At 43.3% G+C, this 18,184-nt stretch overlaps 1 protein-coding gene across 3 annotated transcripts; it reads left to right on the forward strand.

Annotated features, from left to right (window-relative positions):
* Nucleotides 1–539: 539 nt before the first annotated feature.
* IL7R (interleukin 7 receptor) lies at nt 540–18,180 on the forward strand. Of its 3 annotated transcripts, none has more exons than XM_064404226.1 (8): nt 540–610; nt 6,091–6,229; nt 7,458–7,612; nt 9,176–9,330; nt 11,069–11,246; nt 12,098–12,188; nt 14,013–14,088; nt 15,391–18,180. In XM_064404226.1, the coding sequence occupies exons 3-8, from the start codon at nt 7,492–7,494 to the stop codon at nt 15,892–15,894; spliced, it is 1,125 nt and encodes a 374-aa protein (XP_064260296.1). In that variant the 5' UTR covers nt 540–610; nt 6,091–6,229; nt 7,458–7,491; the 3' UTR covers nt 15,895–18,180. The 3 variants fall into 3 exon arrangements, with proteins under 3 accessions (XP_064260296.1, XP_064260295.1, XP_064260294.1); XM_064404225.1 differs by lacking the exon at nt 540–610 and adding an exon at nt 700–1,332 and having other exon boundaries at nt 15,490–18,180; XM_064404224.1 differs by lacking the exon at nt 540–610 and adding an exon at nt 704–1,332.
* Nucleotides 18,181–18,184: the final 4 nt, after the last annotated feature.

Raw genomic sequence — 18,184 nt, forward strand, 5'->3', positions numbered from 1 at the left:
GCCCTGCTTTACACTCTAGTGTGCGTCGGTGTATTCAGCCACAGAAAGGGTGCAAAGGAAATATCTTTATCTTTCGCTTTCCACCATTGCTTTGTCCAAAGTCTGAAAAAATGTGAGATGTGCCACTTTGCTCTCAGGAGCCAGGTTTTGCAGAATTAGACTTTTAAACCACAGGTTCTTCTGGGTCAGCATTGCCTTATGCAGGACTTCATAAAATCACAGAAGGTTTGGGGTTGAAAGGGACCTTTGAAGATTCCCTTGTTCCAACCCCCCTGCCACGTATAGGGGCACCTTCCACTAGACCACGTTTCTCAAAGCTGGCCTTGAACACTTCCAGTGATGGGGCAGACACATCTTCTCTGGGCAACATGTGCCAGAGCCTTCCCACCCTCACAGAGAAGAGTTTCTTCTTTAAGCTCAATCTAAATCTATCCTATTTTATTTTAAAAACATTTCTCCTTGTCCTCTCACTAAAGGCCTTGGTAAATGATTTCTCCCCATCTTTCTTATAAGCATCCTTTAGATACTGAAAAGGCATAATAAAATCTTCCAGAGGCTTCTCTTCTGTGGGATGAACAACCCCAGCTCTCTCAGCCTGTCTGTGCAGCAGGTGTGTTCCAGCCCTCTCCTCATCTTGCTGTCTTCCTCTGGCCTTGATTCAACATGTCTGTGTCCTTCTTATGTTGGGGATGAATGGAGTGTTCCAGGTGGGGGTCTCACAAGAGTAAAGAATCACCTGTTGGCAGTGCTGCTTTTGGCCCTGGTAGTTAAATAATAAACAAGAGCAATCACACTTAATGTTTCCTACCTGGAAGATTTTTCTCCCTTGGACCTTTGCACCTCTCTTGGGAGCAAAGTGTGTGCCAGCACCAAATCATGCTCTTAGGGAAACCAGCAGCACAATTCCCAGCAGCCGGGTCAGGAGCAGTCTGTGCTCCCTTTCCCTCTGGGCTTTACCAGGTTTGCCCAAAAGCACTGGCAGGCCTGATCCAGAAGGTGCTCAGTCCAGAAGCGGGAAGCTGTTTCGCAGCAAAGCTCAGCAGTTATCTCTACCCTGGCTTCCTGCCCGCTGCCACCAGCCTGGCCGTGGTGCGTAGGCATGTTTACATTTCCCCCGGCGAGGTGCGCGGCAGGCCGCAGGGCCGGGGCCCTATAAAGGAGAGGTGCAGGGCCTGCACACACACACACACACACCCACACAGACAGACAGACAGACACTGCACACATGCAGCCTGCTCAGGATGGCACAGCCCACCACTGTGCTGAGCATTTTCGCCATGGTCCTTCACACCGCTTTTGGGGAAAGTGGTTGCACCTCTGCAGACGGTGATGGTGAGTCATTTCATCTTCATCTTTCCATTCACGTATGATCTTGAAAAACCTCAGTTAAGAGATCCAGAATGCAGCTGTGTGATTAAATACATTCGTGTTTTAACTTCCAATCTCTCTTTAGTGACAGTGCCTGAGGGGGAGGTGGAGGATACCTATTTAATTTAATCCCCAAATCTGCTGTCCTTACAACATTCAAATCCACATGAAATAAGGGAAGCCATAACTATATGCACAGTGCCATTCTTGGTAATCCTTGTTGTAGCTGGTGCTTGGGTGGGGACTTAAGCCTGGGAACAGGGAACAGGCATAACTTCACCCTTCTGCAGCCCATGCTCACTCTGCGCTGCTATTAGAGAGGGGTGAGGTTCTGGCCTCTTTTGCTCTTGCCAGTCTCCTCCAAATAAAATGCTTTGATGTAACTCAAACTTGGCCCAAACTGTTCCACTTCAAAAGACCAACTTTTACATTTTCTTTAAGCAGTTTCATCAGCTGTATATGGGATATAGTCCCAGTGTCCCTTGTAGCATGGCTGATGCAGCAACTCAGCCAGGGGGTTCTCACTGCACATTACTAGCAGCATTCATGCCCTACTCAGCAAATAATTATAAATTAACAACACTTTAAATTCACCCTTGTTGTAGCCTTATTTATGATATCATATAGGGAATTAAAAATTATTTAGTAGCATCAAGATGAAAAACATAAATAAGCAAAATATAAAAACAAAATAAGCAGAATATTAAAAAAGCAGAAATAAAACCACTGTTTCAGGCTGCTATTTGTTTTTTCAACAGGGATATGAAAAATTTTTTTCAGAAATTCAGTCTCGATCTGCTAAACTCTTATTTGTCTGATACTAAACAAACAGCAATGACAAGAGTTTGTGCACTATGCTTGTTGGACATGGGCTATCACTCAGTAGGGTACAGCTCCGTTGGTTGGGAACGGAAGAGTTTTCAATTTTTAGAAGGAGAATGGTGGTGTTTTTATGCTATCTCTTAGTTAGAGAATCTCATTTTTCCCTGGGCATTTTGTATTTTAACACATGTATCTGGGCAGTTGTACATACATATGCATGTGCATAGACAGGACATGCATGATAAGTTTTTTCATTAAAAGAAAAAAGGGACTGGCTCAGAACTGCATCTAATCACCCCGGTGTTTTTATTTGCCATTTATTCGTGTAACTGGAGCTGTTTAGAGTCAGCTTTGGAAAGCAGCTATGGTGATGAATGTTCAGTGCTAGAGATTTATTGTTGGTTTCACTGAAATCTTCAGGGCTTCCCAAAATCAGATATGATCAGACCTTTGCTTGTTTTGACACTAACATGAATAAATCATTATTTCCTTATACTTGAAGACAGATTCAAAATATCCCCACTGAGCAATTAGCAGCTTTTATGACTTATTTATGAATCTCCTGTGTTTGGCCAACAAACTAGGTAATCCCAGTTAAAATCACCCATGATGGATATTTGACTTTCACTCTTTGCTTCTCTGACTTGCCCTGACTCCTGACAAACCGCCAGTAGCCAACTCAGGCATGAAGTTATTGGAACTCTTACGGGCAAAGGAAGGGAGAGCTAACTTCAGCACTTGCCTCCATCTCCTCCCCTCTTCTGAGCATCAGGCTGCCTCCCAGCTGCTGTCTCCCAGCCTGGAAGAAGAGGTGGAGATCCCCAAAAGGCCTCAGGGAGCTACAGGCAAAGCTAGGGAGGGGCAGGCAGGGAGGGTGCAGGTGGCACAGGAGGCTCACTGGCAGGGCACCCTCAGTGGTCCTCCTACCCACACTTGTAGGGTTTGTCCGACCCATCTAAATTGTTGTAATTGTTGTAAAACAAGTTCTGCCTGAATCACTTCAGTGCTAGAGGTCTCACATTGCTCTGTCCATGGAGACAGGCAGTGCTTAGCTGTGCCCCTTGTGCCACGTGTTGCTGTCAGTCTTGGCAGCATCTAGAGCATAAAGCTGAAGCATGTCCTTAGCCTCTGCTAACACCCTTCACTTCCTAAAGGCTCCTGAGGTTCCTGTTGTGGTTTGGACCATCCTGCTGGATGCTGTCCAAACCCAAGAGAGAACCATTTCTGTGAAGGACTGACCTGCCATGACTGTAGCTATGAGAGCAGTTTTTATCCCAGTTTAGAATCACTCCTTCCCAAGATCTGCCTTGATTTCAGCAGAGCCAGTTTCATGGCTCTGCCTGGTATGCACTTCTCAAGGCAAACATTACAACAGTCTTGTGAATTTTTAATTCAGTGAAGAGTCCTTAGCAGTATGAGTCATGTCAGACTCACCAAAACCATTCACATAGCAAACACATTTGTGCGTGGTGGTTCTGAGGTTTAGGGCAGAAGTGAGGCTGAGACTATGTGCATACTTATGTCAGACAAAATAATTAGTCAGCCCATGGAAAAACCATAGCAGAAATTGCATTTCAAGTTGCTTACTTAACACTGTTCCTGAGGTTTAATTATCATATATTCTATGGTTATTGTGTCATTTCCCTGAATAAGGAACTATATAATCACAATGTGAATGTTTAGTGTCTAACTGGTAAAGTCAGCTTTCCTTCCATTGTGGCACCAAAGCTTCACTGCATTGGTTAAACCTTGAATGCCTGTTTGAACTGCAAGTCTAAACCTTTTCTTCTTTTCATTTTGCAACCAAACTGATAGAGAATTAATTCAAATTTCTGTAACTTTTCAGCAAATCAGTAGTGAATAGTTGATTTTTTAAAAATAAATAATTTATTAATAGGATGATTGTCAGGTTTTTAAGTTGATGCAAAATCTGGTGTATATAGTTGGCATATACAGAGATCACCAAGCAGTCATATAAAAAGGCAGATTAGTCATCCTAACCTTTAAGTTTTAATATTGCCTTGAGTATAAAGCAAGTCTCCTGGCAGTTGCAAGTAAAATCTTAAGAGGCTTAGAATGTGAAGTATCTGTGCATGTCAGCTTTGGGTGTATATATCTGTATAAAATATGGTGCATTGTTTTCCATTTTAAACAGATTCATTTCAGCTTACTTGGTATTTCCCAAACTTTGAATACACATATTTTTATGCATACAATTTTACCCACAAATATGCAACTGTGTGTGGTACATATTCCTGCACAAGCATGTCTGCCCTTATGGCACAGGGCTGCACTGGACAAGAATACCTCTGTGAAACTGCTGCAGAACTTGTTCCAGAGTTGGGCTGATCTCTGTGTCTCTGTCTTGAAAGTGATGGTTAAACACAGCAGCTGTATTTCTGCATCTCTCTGTGTCTGTGTCTGCGTTTCTGTCTCTGTGCTGCACAGGTTCTCCCCTCAGAGCAGCAACACTGCTAGGGTAGACTGCATTTGCTGTCCTTCAGGGAGATCTGGGCTCCCTGAGCTGTACTGAGCAGACCAGTAATGATTTCTTAGCACAGTTGCTCATGGTGACAAATGGCCACTAAATATTAGCTCATGGGGGAGAGATCTCCCTGTGAGTTCTGGATTAGTGCAGCATCAGATGCTCCCATCCCATCATAGATGCTAGTGGCAACAGTCCCCTTCCTAGCCTCTGTCTGCACTGCTTTCATGTGTTTCTCTGCATTTCTGACTGACTTCTGGACCTATCTTACTCAAAGTCTGACTGCAGATGCAAGAGTTGACCATATTTTTCTCCGGGAAGGATCTTCTATTGGAAATTTTTAACAGGCATTTCCCCACTCTGTTTGTGAGTCTGAGTCACTGATACCCCACAGCAGATAGCAATAGCACAAGGAGGAGCAGTTTTAAACTGTCAGAAGAGAGATTTAGATTAGATTATAGGAAGAAACTCTATACATAGAGGTCAGCAAAGCTCTGGAACAAGCTGCCCCAAAAAATTGTGGATGCCCCAAAAAATTGTGCATGTCCCATCCCTGGAAGGGTCCAAAGCCAGTTTGGATGGGCTCCTGAGCAAACTGATCTAGTGGGTGTCATTCCTGCCCATGATGGATGAAACCAAATGATCTTTAAGATCCCTTCCAACCCAAACATTTCTTTGATTCTGTGATTCTTTTTCTCACTGTATCAGGTGCCCCACATGGCAAGGACCTGTCTGAGTAGCAGAGGATGGAGCATAATTCCTTGACTCAGGAAAGAGGTTTATGTATTGTAACAGCTACCCTTAACCAGTGGTGAAAGGAGTCAGAGGCATTCCTGCCCCAAGGATCCATTCAAGGGGTCATAACAATAACCCTTTCCCTATCCACTTGGCTATAGTGGGTGAGATTTTATAAAATGAGGCAAAACTGGCATTTTCTGCCAGAGAGGACTTCTCTCAGAAGCGTCATTTTTTGCATCACTGGCCTCATACATGCCAAGTGTAGGATTTTAGAATTATGCTTTTACTCAAATTATGATTGTGTTATTAGTCATTGAAGCAAATTTGCAGGAAGCCATGCCTTCTGGCAGAAAGTCTAAGATTTCCCACCTGAGCCCAAATTCATAACATTTCAGAAAGCTTTCCAGTACAATCAAAATGTGGCTTAGCTGCCTCATGGCACCAAAATATTCTTGCATGTGGGTGGACTTGCTGGCTTGAAGAGAGAGCAACCTTGAGAGGTGCAAATAGCTTTTAGCTTCGTTTTGGACAAGGTTTCTCTGCTTTTTACAAAACAGGTGGGTTGAGTCTCTTTCTTTCAGGCAACCACATGAAGAAACAACCTCCTATACAATGGAGCTGCAAATCAAATACACTCATGGGTTTACTTCAGTAACACCTTGTGAATATCTCCTTAGGGACTCTTGGGGATGATGAACCGGACAATTTTGACATTGATTGCTTCAGCCAGCTGGAAATTAAGGACTCCTTTAGCAGCCTGACCTGCAATTTCACCGAGCTGTCCCCTTACAACACTAACTACACCTTGTCTCTGTGGTAAGTGCTGTCAGTCTGCCCCTTGGTAAACAACATCCAGAGAAACAGGGGCAGCAAAACTAGACAAAATCCTGTTTTCGCAAGTTGAGTACTGTATTCGGCAAAGAAGAGGAGTTTACTGAAGCAGAACATAACTCCCTAATGAGAAAAAGAAAGAGCTGGAAGCGGCTCTAAAGGGGATTATAGTGTCTCCAATAGTTCTGATCTTGCCTCTGTTGCTCTGAAATAAGGATGTAGCCCAGCATGAACTGAGAGGTTTTTACTTTAATTTAAATGGTATTTTAAAAAATGTTTTTGAAGACACAAATCCTTTCCACAGAACATTCTTCAGCAGAAGGTTAATTTTTCACATCTGAGAAAATGCCTTCATCTAGGTTAAGACAAAAACTCAGCTTTTGTCTTTGCACACACAGACATACAAGAAACACACTAGAACAAACACCTATCAAACAGTTATCAAACACATCAGACATCTCCACTTCCTATTGAGGCCTTGAAACTCTTTCCACCCTTTTTTTTCACTGTTGCGCCAAGCTGAAGATCATATTTTGTTTCTTGAGCATACAGATCCTTTTCCCATTTTCTGTTTTTCCTGAAACTGAAAGTTGTGTGGCAGCCAAAAAAGAAGTGGATACTTTTTGTAAATCTTTGTATACTAGTCATTAATAATTTCCCTTTTTTTCTCATAGTTTATTAGAAATTTTCTATTTTCATGGGACTATGGGTTTTGATTGAAGTTTTATGGCAGTTCTCAAACATGGGAGCCACAGAAATGGAAAAAAGTTCTAAAAGTGCCATGTGATTCCCTCAAGGACAGTCTGACTGTTGACCTTCTACTTGCTACCACCTAAGTCAATAAGAAATTTTTCCATATCTTCAGAGAGCATCAAAACACATTGCCCTATATTTAAAAATAGCAGTGGTAAGGTAATTTTTGAAGATGCAAAAGATTTAACACATGCACCTCCAATTAATTACACTTTTTTCTCAAGAACTCCGTGATGCTCAATGTGATTCACATCATTTTACTATTGTGCTCAAGGACCACAAGGAAAAACATTGTCAATCTCTCAAACTCCTTATTTGCATTGCATTATTTCTTATTTCACATGGAGTCTCACTTCAGTGAGATAAGTGAAAGGAGCAAGCAGGGTTCATCCCTTACAGTAAGTAGTTAAGTAGTATTAACACTGAGAAGAAATTATTGTTGTGTCACTTTGGCCAACAGTACCAAGGAAGACAACAATTACGCCTGCGCCAACATGAAGAAACAGGAAGATGTATTCTTCTTGCAGTTCATTGATATACTCTCGAACAGAGATGTTTGCATGTACTCTGAGACGAAGAGAAGGGTCTGCAGGAGACTGGTTGTAACTGACATTGGTGAGACACTTAACATTTTGGACATTTTTACAGTTATAGGGTTACTGGGAGAAAAATAGCCCAGAACAAAACCTAAGGGTCAATCTGGATGACATAAAGGCAGCATAAAGTAACATCTTAGAAGAGCATGTAGCCTGGATTGGGATGTTATCAGAGTGTGGTGTTTCCCCTGCTTCAAAGACAGACATTATTAACCTCCATTCAAAATGTGTAGCTGAATTCAGGCTGATTGTGACACTGCTCAGACCTAGACATAGACTGAATCCTAATCCAGGGCTGAAGCAGCTGTTCCTGAGTGTGGATGAACTGCCAAGCAGGGACATTTTGTTCATCTCTGACTAGAGATTGTGCAGTTTAGGGACTGGCCACCCCATGGATAGCATGAGCCCAGTAGCACAGGGAACAAAAGGTTGCAAGGTCTCACTTCTCATCGTGGAGTTATCCTGTTGCCTGAACAAGATGCATCCTGCACTGGTAACTGTGGATGGGCTAAGACACACCAGGGACCTGCCTGAGCCAACAAATAGGAAACTCAAGGGGAAGAGGGGATGCACAGAATTTACTGTTCTTGGTAACCAGTGTTATTCAAGGGTGGCAGAGAGGCCTGTGTAGGACAGATTCTTCTCTGGTCTTCTCTGGTGCTTTGTCTCCGGTTGGTAGTAAGCACTGCAACATCCCTCTCTTGTGAAGCATTTCTGCCACAATCCAATAGTTTGTAACAGTCTTACATTACCTCTTAGTTTATGGGCCAGCCTGGACTATCTCTGGCGGTCCCTACTCTAAAAACTGTGGAAGACCTGTGTATCTGGAAGTTGTAGAAGGAGTGAGAGCAATTTATGGCTATATGTGTTTTCCTGAGAGGAGAGAGGTGTGGGCTCTGTGCTGCTGTGAGAGCTGATGTACTTATCAAGGTAAATTCAGGAAGCCTCAGTGACACAGCCACAAGTCCCTGCAGGTCTCAAGCCCACTCAGCCTAGGCTCAGCTTGGAGAGAGTTCTGAGGGCCTCATTTCCAACCTGATGTACTTGCATGGCTGGTCTTTGTCACAGTCTCCTGCAGACCAGGTCAGATGTGGGTTCATAGCAAGGGTCTGGAGCCACAGCCCCCTCTGCTCTATCTAACACCATCAGACCCTCTGCCCACTGCCCTGACAGACAGCCACAGGTTGTTCCCTAGCACCTCCTCCCAGCTGGGTTTTGCCAAGGGGCCTCCATCTCAGAGCACAGGCTAGAGAGACTGAATTTCAGACCTTCGAGCTGCCACAGGGTGGGCGTGCTCAGGAATTGCTTTCCAAGACTAAATGTCATATCCCTCACAAGCTGCTCCCCTGCTGGTCAGTCTACTTCTCTAGCAGGTCACAACCAAGACCCTCTCAAGATTAGGGTATAAGGATGAGGTGGGGCTCAACATGAGGATTGCCTAACTCAGGACAGCTCTTCCTCAAGATAGGTCACCCTGCAGGGCTGTAACCTGAAGTGGACTGGTTTTTACATTTCAAATCCTGTTTATTTTCTAGTAACATTGTTCTGCTCCTGTGTTATCCTGGTTTGTTGTCATTTGCAGTTAAGCCTGAAGTACCATTCGCTATAAACATCACTTATGAAAGGGAGGCAAATGAATATCTTATTCGTTACTGTACACCACACTCAAGGAAGAAATACTTAAAGGATAAATTAGTGCACCAAGTAGCCTATCGGCAGAAAGGAGGTACTTGGAAGGTAAGTGGTGATGTATTGGTGTGCTTACACTAATCTCCAAAATGAAGCATTATCAAAACTACCTGTACCATGTAAAAATGATCAAATCTTCATTTCTGTAGATCTCCACCTGAAAATTTGGAAAGGTGCAATATTTGGCATTTGGAAATGTCATCAGTCAAAATGAGTTTCAAAATCAGTCAAATTAGTTTCATTCATATGGGCTTTGCAATGTGTTGAACCATTCTAAGTTTGCTCTTTGCTGTGGTGGTTTTGCTGTTATTTTCTGTGCTCATCAGTAAGTCAGTAAAATTTGTGACCTCTTTACTTATTTTGCAAGTTTCTTCATGTCTCCTTTTCCATTGAATCCTTCCAGGCTTCCAAGGCAGCCCTTCAGCTCTCCCACCCTCAGGCTGTCTGAGGCCGCAGCTGCCTGTGAACTGGGTGTGACTGGGGCTGCCCAGCTGCAGGGATCTCTGTGTCCCCAGTCACCAGGGCAGCCATGCAAAAGCTACTCACAGTGTTTGAGAGCATGGACTACACGTGGGTTTTACAGAGGGAACACAGCGCTGTCCACCAAAATCAGACTTCTTGTCTGGAGTGCAACAAGGCAGTAATTACACAGTGGAGAGAGACATTGACTGCTCCAGCGGCACAAGCCTGGGTGCTCAGTGGTATTCCACAAATCAAGCACACCAACTACCAAAATGTTCTACTATTTATACATTATAGCAAACAAACTAATTAGTTTGTAACTTGGCCACAAGTTACACAGTTCTCTTATTAATTAGTGTTCCATCTTCTATTGGTTAATGATTCTCTCCCATCCCATGCTAATTAGCCCACAGGATCAATCTTTGTCTTCTCTTGAGTTGGTGGCTCTCTTGTCCAGGTGGGCCATGAGTCAGCAGTCGTGATCTGCTCCTGCCAGAATTATCTTCTAGCCAGTTTAGAGCTGATTCAGCACAGCTACCAAGTTGTCTTTATTAGTTTCTTCCTTATCCTGGGGGTTCTACCAAGTGTCCTCTATTATGGCCCAAGAATTCTGCACTCTTTGTGTCCATTACCATCACTACCTCCTTCTTCCCAAGCTTTGTTAACCTCCTGCCAGGTCTTACAGCATCGAAGCATGTCAAGACCCAAATTTTAACAAGGCAATTCTATCCACTAGTAATTTGTTTTTCTAACATCTGGACATCATTTAGAGCTTGCTTATTAACTGCTCTCCGTTTCACAGATTAAATCTCCCTCCCTGATTGATTAGGCTTGAAAATATATAAAGATCAAACATCAAAGAACTTAAGGGGAAAAGAAAATGGATTCAGGCAGCAAAATACACTGAAATGGAGAGCACTAGAGCTGCACTGCAGAATTTCAGCTTCTTCCCTGTAACTCTCCTCTCAGACATTGTCATTTTATGCTGCAAAAATGTATTTTTTCCCCATCTCTCCTCTGAGCCTTTTCATGGAAGCATATATTTCCTACAGCAGTGTCAGCTGCTGCAAAGCACAGTTAATACTCACAGCTGTTTTCCTAAAAAGCTTTTACCCAGCATTTGTCTCTCTTCTCAATACTATCTGGACTACGCTCCTGTTCAACTGGGCTGATGCCCTGATAAGCACCTGTGTAATAGCTAGACAGATGGAGTAAACAGCACAGTATTTCAGGGATGCACCTGATCTCACATATTTTGCTGAACTCGAGGATAATTCTCCACTGTCTGCTGGAAAAATAATTGTATTTGTGTGTGTGTGTTTAGACAATAGAGTCACCATACCTTCAGATAAAATTGCTGGGGAAAAACCTTGAAAATGAAGCATCGTATGAGGTGAAAGTACGTTCTCAGCCCAATGGACATTATTTTAAGGGCACATGGAGTGAATGGAGCACTTCCCAGAGCTTCAGGACAGCAAGAGAGCAGCACTCCACAGAAAGCTGTAAGGGCTGAAAACACTTTGGTCCTCCTGGAGGAAAGCAGAGTGGGGGGGGGGGGGGGGCGGTCTGGGCTCCCTGGCCAGCCTCAGCAGCAGCAGGGATGAGAGAATGGGGAGGGAGGAGCCCACAGCCACAGCAGGGTCAGCCCTCACAGACACAGGCACCCCAAGGAGGTGACTCACAGAGCAGCTGGTTCACTCTGGTCTGGGGCTGGCTCTCCATGAAGATTTAAATCTCATTCAAAGGCAATAAGGTCAGAGGAAGTGCTGCCATAACAGCATGAGGGTGTGGGTGCAGAGGGAGATGAAGCCTGACTCACTGCTTGCTGCTGGCTGGCTTGCCAGGGGAAGGAAGAACTTGCACCAGGCATTTTGGGTAAGGCACAAAGAGCTGTGAAACATGACCCATTTCAGAAGCCTGGGCTTAGGTGTGAATATGGGACTTGAATTATAAATGCATCACAGGATAAAATCTCCTCACTGCACATGAATAATCTTTGTGGTCCTTGGGTCCCTTCAGTCCCCAGGGGCACCTTGGCATTACAGGTGTTAGAAGTCACCTCTGTGCTGCTGTGAGGACACAGTGGATGCTGATTTCAATGCATAGGAGGTGACAGCACACTTCAAGCTCCTTTAATCCAGTCTGTGAACCCAGCTCAGCCAGGTGCTGATGCTGTGGCAGCCTATCATCCACCTCCTTCATGGAGGCAGAAGAAGTGAGCTCAGCCCAGTGATAGGCAAGTGTAATGCTTGGTGTTAATTCCTAATTTATCATCTGAAAAGACATCACTGTTATGGTGGCTTAACAGCGAGACATTTACATGCATTGGCTGATGTTCTTTGTTTTCCTTTAGATAGCAGTGTGGTCATGGTTATATTCTCCATCCTGGGATTCATGCTGTCCGTTGTTATGATTGCACTGATCGTAGCTTTTTGGGAAAACAGGTAATCTCTTTGCATCAGAAAAGGTTTTGGAACCCAATCCTTTTCTGACAGTCTTATTTTCCCTGTTTTACTTGTGAACTATTCTCTCTCCATCTCTGGAACTCTGTATCAAGCTGATGGCAAGCAAAGAGTAGAAATGAGCAATACAAGAGAGTGTTGGCAGGCAGAAGATGACCTGCCACTTGGACCAGATTTCAGTCCTGAGCTCAAAACACTGGGACCTTTTGTGAGCCAAAGTCACCACAAAACAATTAACAGACTCAGTGTCCCACTGGAGGCAAATTTGACTCACAAACTTCAAGCAAAATCCAGAAAAGAAAGGAACCGGCGGGTTTTAGTAAACTTCTAAGAAGTGTGGAAACAGCATGCCAGACTGATGAACTATTTCCCTTTCACAGCTGAGTCAGCAGGGTGTTTGCTCTGCAGGGCTTTCAGAAGCAGCAGGGCAGAGTCCTCTGCAACAGGACTTGGTGTCAGACACCAGCCTGGCCAAATCGTCTTCCAGCCAGCCAAGAGGCAAGATCAGCCCAAACTGGGACTAAGGATACATTAATCACCCAAGCAGTCCTTGGTCTGCAGCAGGGCTTTTCATATATCTGCTACATAGCAGTAGATGGATGACTGTAGATATGTTTTTAATGACATGGCTCACTAGAGCTGACAAGCTTAAGTAAATGAACAGATATGTAGATAATGTTATGAAACTTGAATCTGGAGGGATAAAATCCAAGTTTATCTGTAGAAGATGAACTCCTTGCAAGACAGAAAGCCCAGGTCTCTTCAACAACATTCAGAGCAGTCTGTCCATGACACCAACCTCAAGAGAGGTAACTCTGTGTGAGCTGCTTCTTGGGACAATGCTTGGGCTGTGCTGACTCCAGAGTAATACAAGGGGATTACCTGCACAGTGCTAGCTGGTCTCAGCCATACCACGCCACAAACAATTTTTATAATTAACATTTTAGGCACTGGAGTTATCTGCCCTAGTGCTACTTTATTCACAAGTATAGAGGGAGCTTGAGATTTCTTGTTCTGCATTTTACTGTTGCTGGGAACTGGCAGTTATCTAACTTTGCTACAAGTCTTGCTTATATAAAACTGCAGCAAAACCAGATGAGACTTTTTGACTTTTTGATTTCCATTTTAGAAAGAAGAGGGTTTTATGCATGTGCATATATACAGCCACACAGACACATCAATAAAATTAAATATATATATGTATGATTATAACCCTGCAATGATTGAATATCAGTTGGATGACATTCTCTAGACACATCATAGCTGACAGTATCAAGCAGCACAACATGAGAACTTTGCTGATCAAGGCAGTAAAAATGAGACCTGTGGAACAAGGCTATGGACAGATGTCTGAAACTCAAATTGCTGGCCAAGGAGTGGGATAATATGCCATTCTTTGAATTAATTGAACATACAGAAGCAAGTATCAGCAAATTTCCACTTTAACCACAGCATCTTCTTGCACTTAGAGAAAACAGCTTCACCACAGAGAGTCCTGTTCACACAGCTAGATGAAAACAAGCAACAGACTCTTTGCCAGCATAATTTGTTGCATTTCCAGTACTTAGTGAAGTGTTTTCTTTTAACTATGACAATTTGTGCACTCCAAAGAACAATGACTTTTTGGTGATCTTTACAATTCCTCTTCTCTTGTCTGATTTATCCTGAGGCTTCTCTGTCTTTATTCTGGATAATGCCAGCCAGCCCTAAGGCTTTGTGAGAGCTAGTACAAATGATGCAATATGAACCTCTGATACCTCACCATAGCCCCCTTATGCTGCTTTTTGTCGACTGCTGCTGTTTCAGGATCAAGCCTGCTGTCTGGCCAAGCCTTCCGGACCATAAAAAAACGCTGGAGCAACTATGCAAGAAGCCAAAAAACGTATGTTCTTCCACTGTTCTTTCCACCTGAGTATAGACTCTTGGGGACAAAACTAACATGAGTCACAGCATGTGCATTTGCTGCATGAACTAGGACATCTTTCAGAAATTACCTCTACATTTCACTAAAGAGAGCCCACATTTGCTCATGCAGATGTCAGCCATGGGTATGGAAATAACACACAATTGACCTAGTGCCTGAGGTTTGACTTGTGCAAAGTATCTACAAAGGTCTTGGGAAGTTGATGTATGAAGAAAGGCTGAAGGAATTAAGTTTCTTTATAGAAGAAAAGGAAGCTTGGGGTGGGGAATACTCTTTACAACCTTCCAATACATAAGGTGTATGTAGAGAGATGGGAAAGATGCCCTCACCACAGGGCTGTGTGGAGACAGGAAACACATGCCTCTGGTAACAGAGGCAGCAAGCATGTGTTGCTTCAGGGCAAACTTCTTCCAGATACAAGGAAAGAATCTTCCTTGTGAAGAGAATTAAACACTGTGTAGCCTGCCCAAAGATAGGTAGGTTCCCCTTTGGGAATATGTTTAAGGCTTGGCATGATAAGGCTCTGAATAGCCTAATCCAGGTCCTGCTTCTGACAGAAAGTTGGACTCCACAGCTCCTTTCCAACCAAGATGCTTTGGTGATTCTACAAAACTGATCATGGGGCTGGATGGGGACCTCTTCCAAACATCCCTGGTGGTGTCCATGCACCCTGACATGGTCAGCAGCATTGTTCATATATCATGCAGTATATGAACTCCTTTGCCAGTTAAAAGCCAGATGGACAAGTCATTAGTGCTGTTCACTCCAGGTACATTATTAGCATGTTCTTAATTTCATAGGAGGTCTAACACAGCTCCCCCAGCCCCTTTGCTCCCCAGTTGTGGGATTCCTAACGTTTTTCAGGAAGTCATGGCAAATTTTTTCTTCCCATGCTGCTAAATTAGGAAGTCAAAACTGAAAGAAACCACCTGGGTGGGCACACTCCTTCCTGTGAAATGGCAGGCAGGCAATAAATGTGTGTCTCACAAAAGTCTCTGAAACATTCTATAGAGCATAAAACACTCGCCAGGGGTACTGCCCAGAAGAGGACACTGGATAAATGAAGTTAATAGGGAAAGGGATTTTCAGCCATGTGATAGTTTATTCTGTGCTAACCTACTGTAACTGCTCAGGGTTACATCTGGAGTTAAAGAAAGTTAAAGAAATAATAAATACCCTTCTAAAATAAATTATCAAAGTATTTTTATCCTAAGCTACCACCCACTGTTGACTAACTGTGCTGTTCCCTTTGCCACACAGAATTTTGATATAAGCTTTAACCCAGAGAGTTTTGGTTATGTTCATATCCATAAAGTGGATGGCCTTTGGGCAAAAGCTGAACTGGAAAATTTTCTGCAGCCGTCAACTGCTCCAGAGACAAGCCTTCCAGAAAAATTCAGGAGTGGATCAGACCTGAAGACGATCCCTGCGATGGCAGACAAAAACAACCCAAACCTGCCAGTGTCTTACGAAGGAGTCTGGCCCGCTGAAGCCCTGCACAGGCTCCTGGGCCCCAGCCAGTTTGCTGTCACTGAGGGCAGCTGCAGCTCCAGCACGTATGAGGTTTGCCACAGCAACAGGGTGCCCCTGCACAGCTATGGTTTCCACCTTTCCTCCACCTGTCCCCTGGATCCTTCAGGCCAGCCCCATCCAGAGCCCCTAAGCCACGACACTGGATCCCAGATGCTGCCCAACAGTGACATGAGATCACCAAACAATGAGGAAGCCTACGTCACAATGTCCAACTTCTACAAAATTCAGTAAATCTCACAAGAATTACAGCATGCAGTTTTTTTCTCTAACACACGCAGGATACTAAAGCTTTCTGGTTTTGTTTTCCCATATGCTGTGAGCTCCCCTCTGCTCACGATGCAATGCTGTACCTGCAGGGAAGGGGGTTCTCCTACACTGCAGTGAGAAGTAGCCTATCTCAGCATTCAGTGTGCTGCTAGCAGTCTTCACTGCAGCAGAAATTAAACTTAATTTAACCTGATTCTGATCTTCAAATCTAATTAATCCAGAGCAGTGACAATGCAGTCCCAGCTGAGGATCACAGCATGTCTCATAGAAATTAATGAACTCTTTTTTTACCCTCTTGGTTACAAAGTTAAGCTCTTATTAATGCCTTAGCAAGAAATATGACAGTAAATTCCTTTTAAATAGAACCCAATCTCTTTTAAACACTGGTGGGTCAAGACTAACTCCCCCCCAGTCAGTCAAAAGACAGTAAAAAGACAAAAAAACAGGAAATTAGAGTTGCTATCAACTATTAGATGCCTGATGATTCAGGAGCTTGAACACCACAATGACAGTTAGCTGAGTGCCCAGCAAAAATGTTACATGGGCCCATCTGAGGGAGCTGTTTCCTGAAATGGATTTAGTTTTTGGTTTTGATGGTTTTTTGATAGTTTGTTGTTTTGGGGGTTTTTTTTGAGACTCAAATTAAAACAAAGCAAATCCTAAATGCCACTACTTTTTGCTATTGGCAAAGAACTGCCCTTAAGCCAACTACAGGATGCACAGGTATTTTTTCTGCTAATACTTTTGAGGTCTTCAACATTTCATGTACCAACTATGAGAAGCAAAGTCCTTTCTCTTCTTAGAAGCTGAATTAGGTCTGTAAATTGCATGATGCTGTCCTTTTCTGTAGCTCTTATGCAATTATTAGTGTAGCATAAGTGCTTTCTATTCCAGAGACTGGGCTGACCATGTTTGTTTACTAGCATCATCCCCAATGGCTGTGACTGCACACAGGTACTATGAATTTGGACAGGCAATGTTCTCATGCAACATCTGACAGAGAAAGATGGATGGAATGTTGTGGACCCTTTCCAGTGATCACAAGACCTAATTTGTTTTGTTTTTTGGGGTTTTTTTTAAATATCTTATAGTTTACCAGGAGATGTTTTTTTGTTTGTGGGTATTCTTTTTTTTTCTTTTTCTTTTTTTAAAGTTTTAATTATTTTTTCATTGTGACTTTTTTTTATGGTATTACTTTTTTTTTTTTTTTTTACATTATGGCTGAGCCACTTCACAGTCCTTGGATGCTGCACATTCTGGAGCACACACTTGGAGATAAAGCTGCTACAGCCACATGGTTGCATGACAGCAAGCGGTGTGGCCATGGGACATCCAAGCTGCTTTCTTGCACTCTGGACTTGGGGTTCACCTCACTGTGCAGTCTCAGTTCCTCTAGCTTTTTGAAATTCTCCTTTACCTAGGTATATTCACACTCCCAGAGTCTAAGGATGAAAACAGTCCTCTTTTAACCTCAGAGGATTAGATGTTCATTTGTTCTGACTCGTAATGGTCACGGAGATGTCGCAAAACCTCAGCTGCTTCCATCTGTCTCTGCCAAGACAGCTTTGTGCCAGGAGAGCATCAGGATGAATCCAATCACTGAAAATCTCTTGTGGCTTTGTTTCAAGAGTATATGGCAGAGAGTGAGGCTTGCATTACACTCAGTTGCTTGAATTAGAATTTAATGCTGCGGGAGACAGTACAAACCAAACAGCAATTCTGGACCACATCAAGCCAAAACCAGCCTTCCCAAGACAGCACTCCACCTCCTCCACCTCCACCCAGAGCAAGGGAAACTTTCGAGTGGGGAGAGCTTAACAGCTACTGCTTGCAAAGGGGCCTTGGATTTGGCTCAAGGTATTCCAGTGACATTTTACAGAATGGTTTTCATTGCTGTTTACCACCAAATGAAGCATTAATTGATGCAGAAGAAAAAGACCAAAGCCCTGGGCATTCATTTGCTTTATAGTGCTTGTATTTCCTTTCAAACAGAGCTGCCGGTAATGCTTATACTGTGAGAAATTGCACAGTGTGACTGTAGATACAGACAGACTATACTAGAATGATACCTTCTTCCAGTGTCAGTGACAAACAAAAAGGGGATAGAGGAAGAAGCAAAAGCACATCAGGAAAATCTTCCTTCAATTTTTGTATTTCTGTAGTTCTGTAACACATTTGTTGGATGTATGCAGCTTTGTTTTGGGAAAAAAAAATAAAGCCAAATATGCACCAAAGCCAGAAGCACCACAAGCAT

Source organism: Passer domesticus, chromosome Z, assembly GCF_036417665.1.
Source record: "Passer domesticus isolate bPasDom1 chromosome Z, bPasDom1.hap1, whole genome shotgun sequence".
Classification (NCBI taxonomy): domain Eukaryota; kingdom Metazoa; phylum Chordata; class Aves; order Passeriformes; family Passeridae; genus Passer; species Passer domesticus.

Coding starts and splice junctions, on each gene's coding strand:
- IL7R (XM_064404224.1), top strand. CDS start 1,242: ATGGCACAGCCCACCACTGTGCTGAGCATTTTCGCCATGGTCCTTCAC. Junction 11,247..12,097: donor GCAGCACTCCACAGAAAGCT/GTAAGGGCTGAA, acceptor GTTTTCCTTTAG/ATAGCAGTGTGGTCATGGTT. Junction 12,189..14,012: donor GTAGCTTTTTGGGAAAACAG/GTAATCTCTTTG, acceptor CTGCTGTTTCAG/GATCAAGCCTGCTGTCTGGC.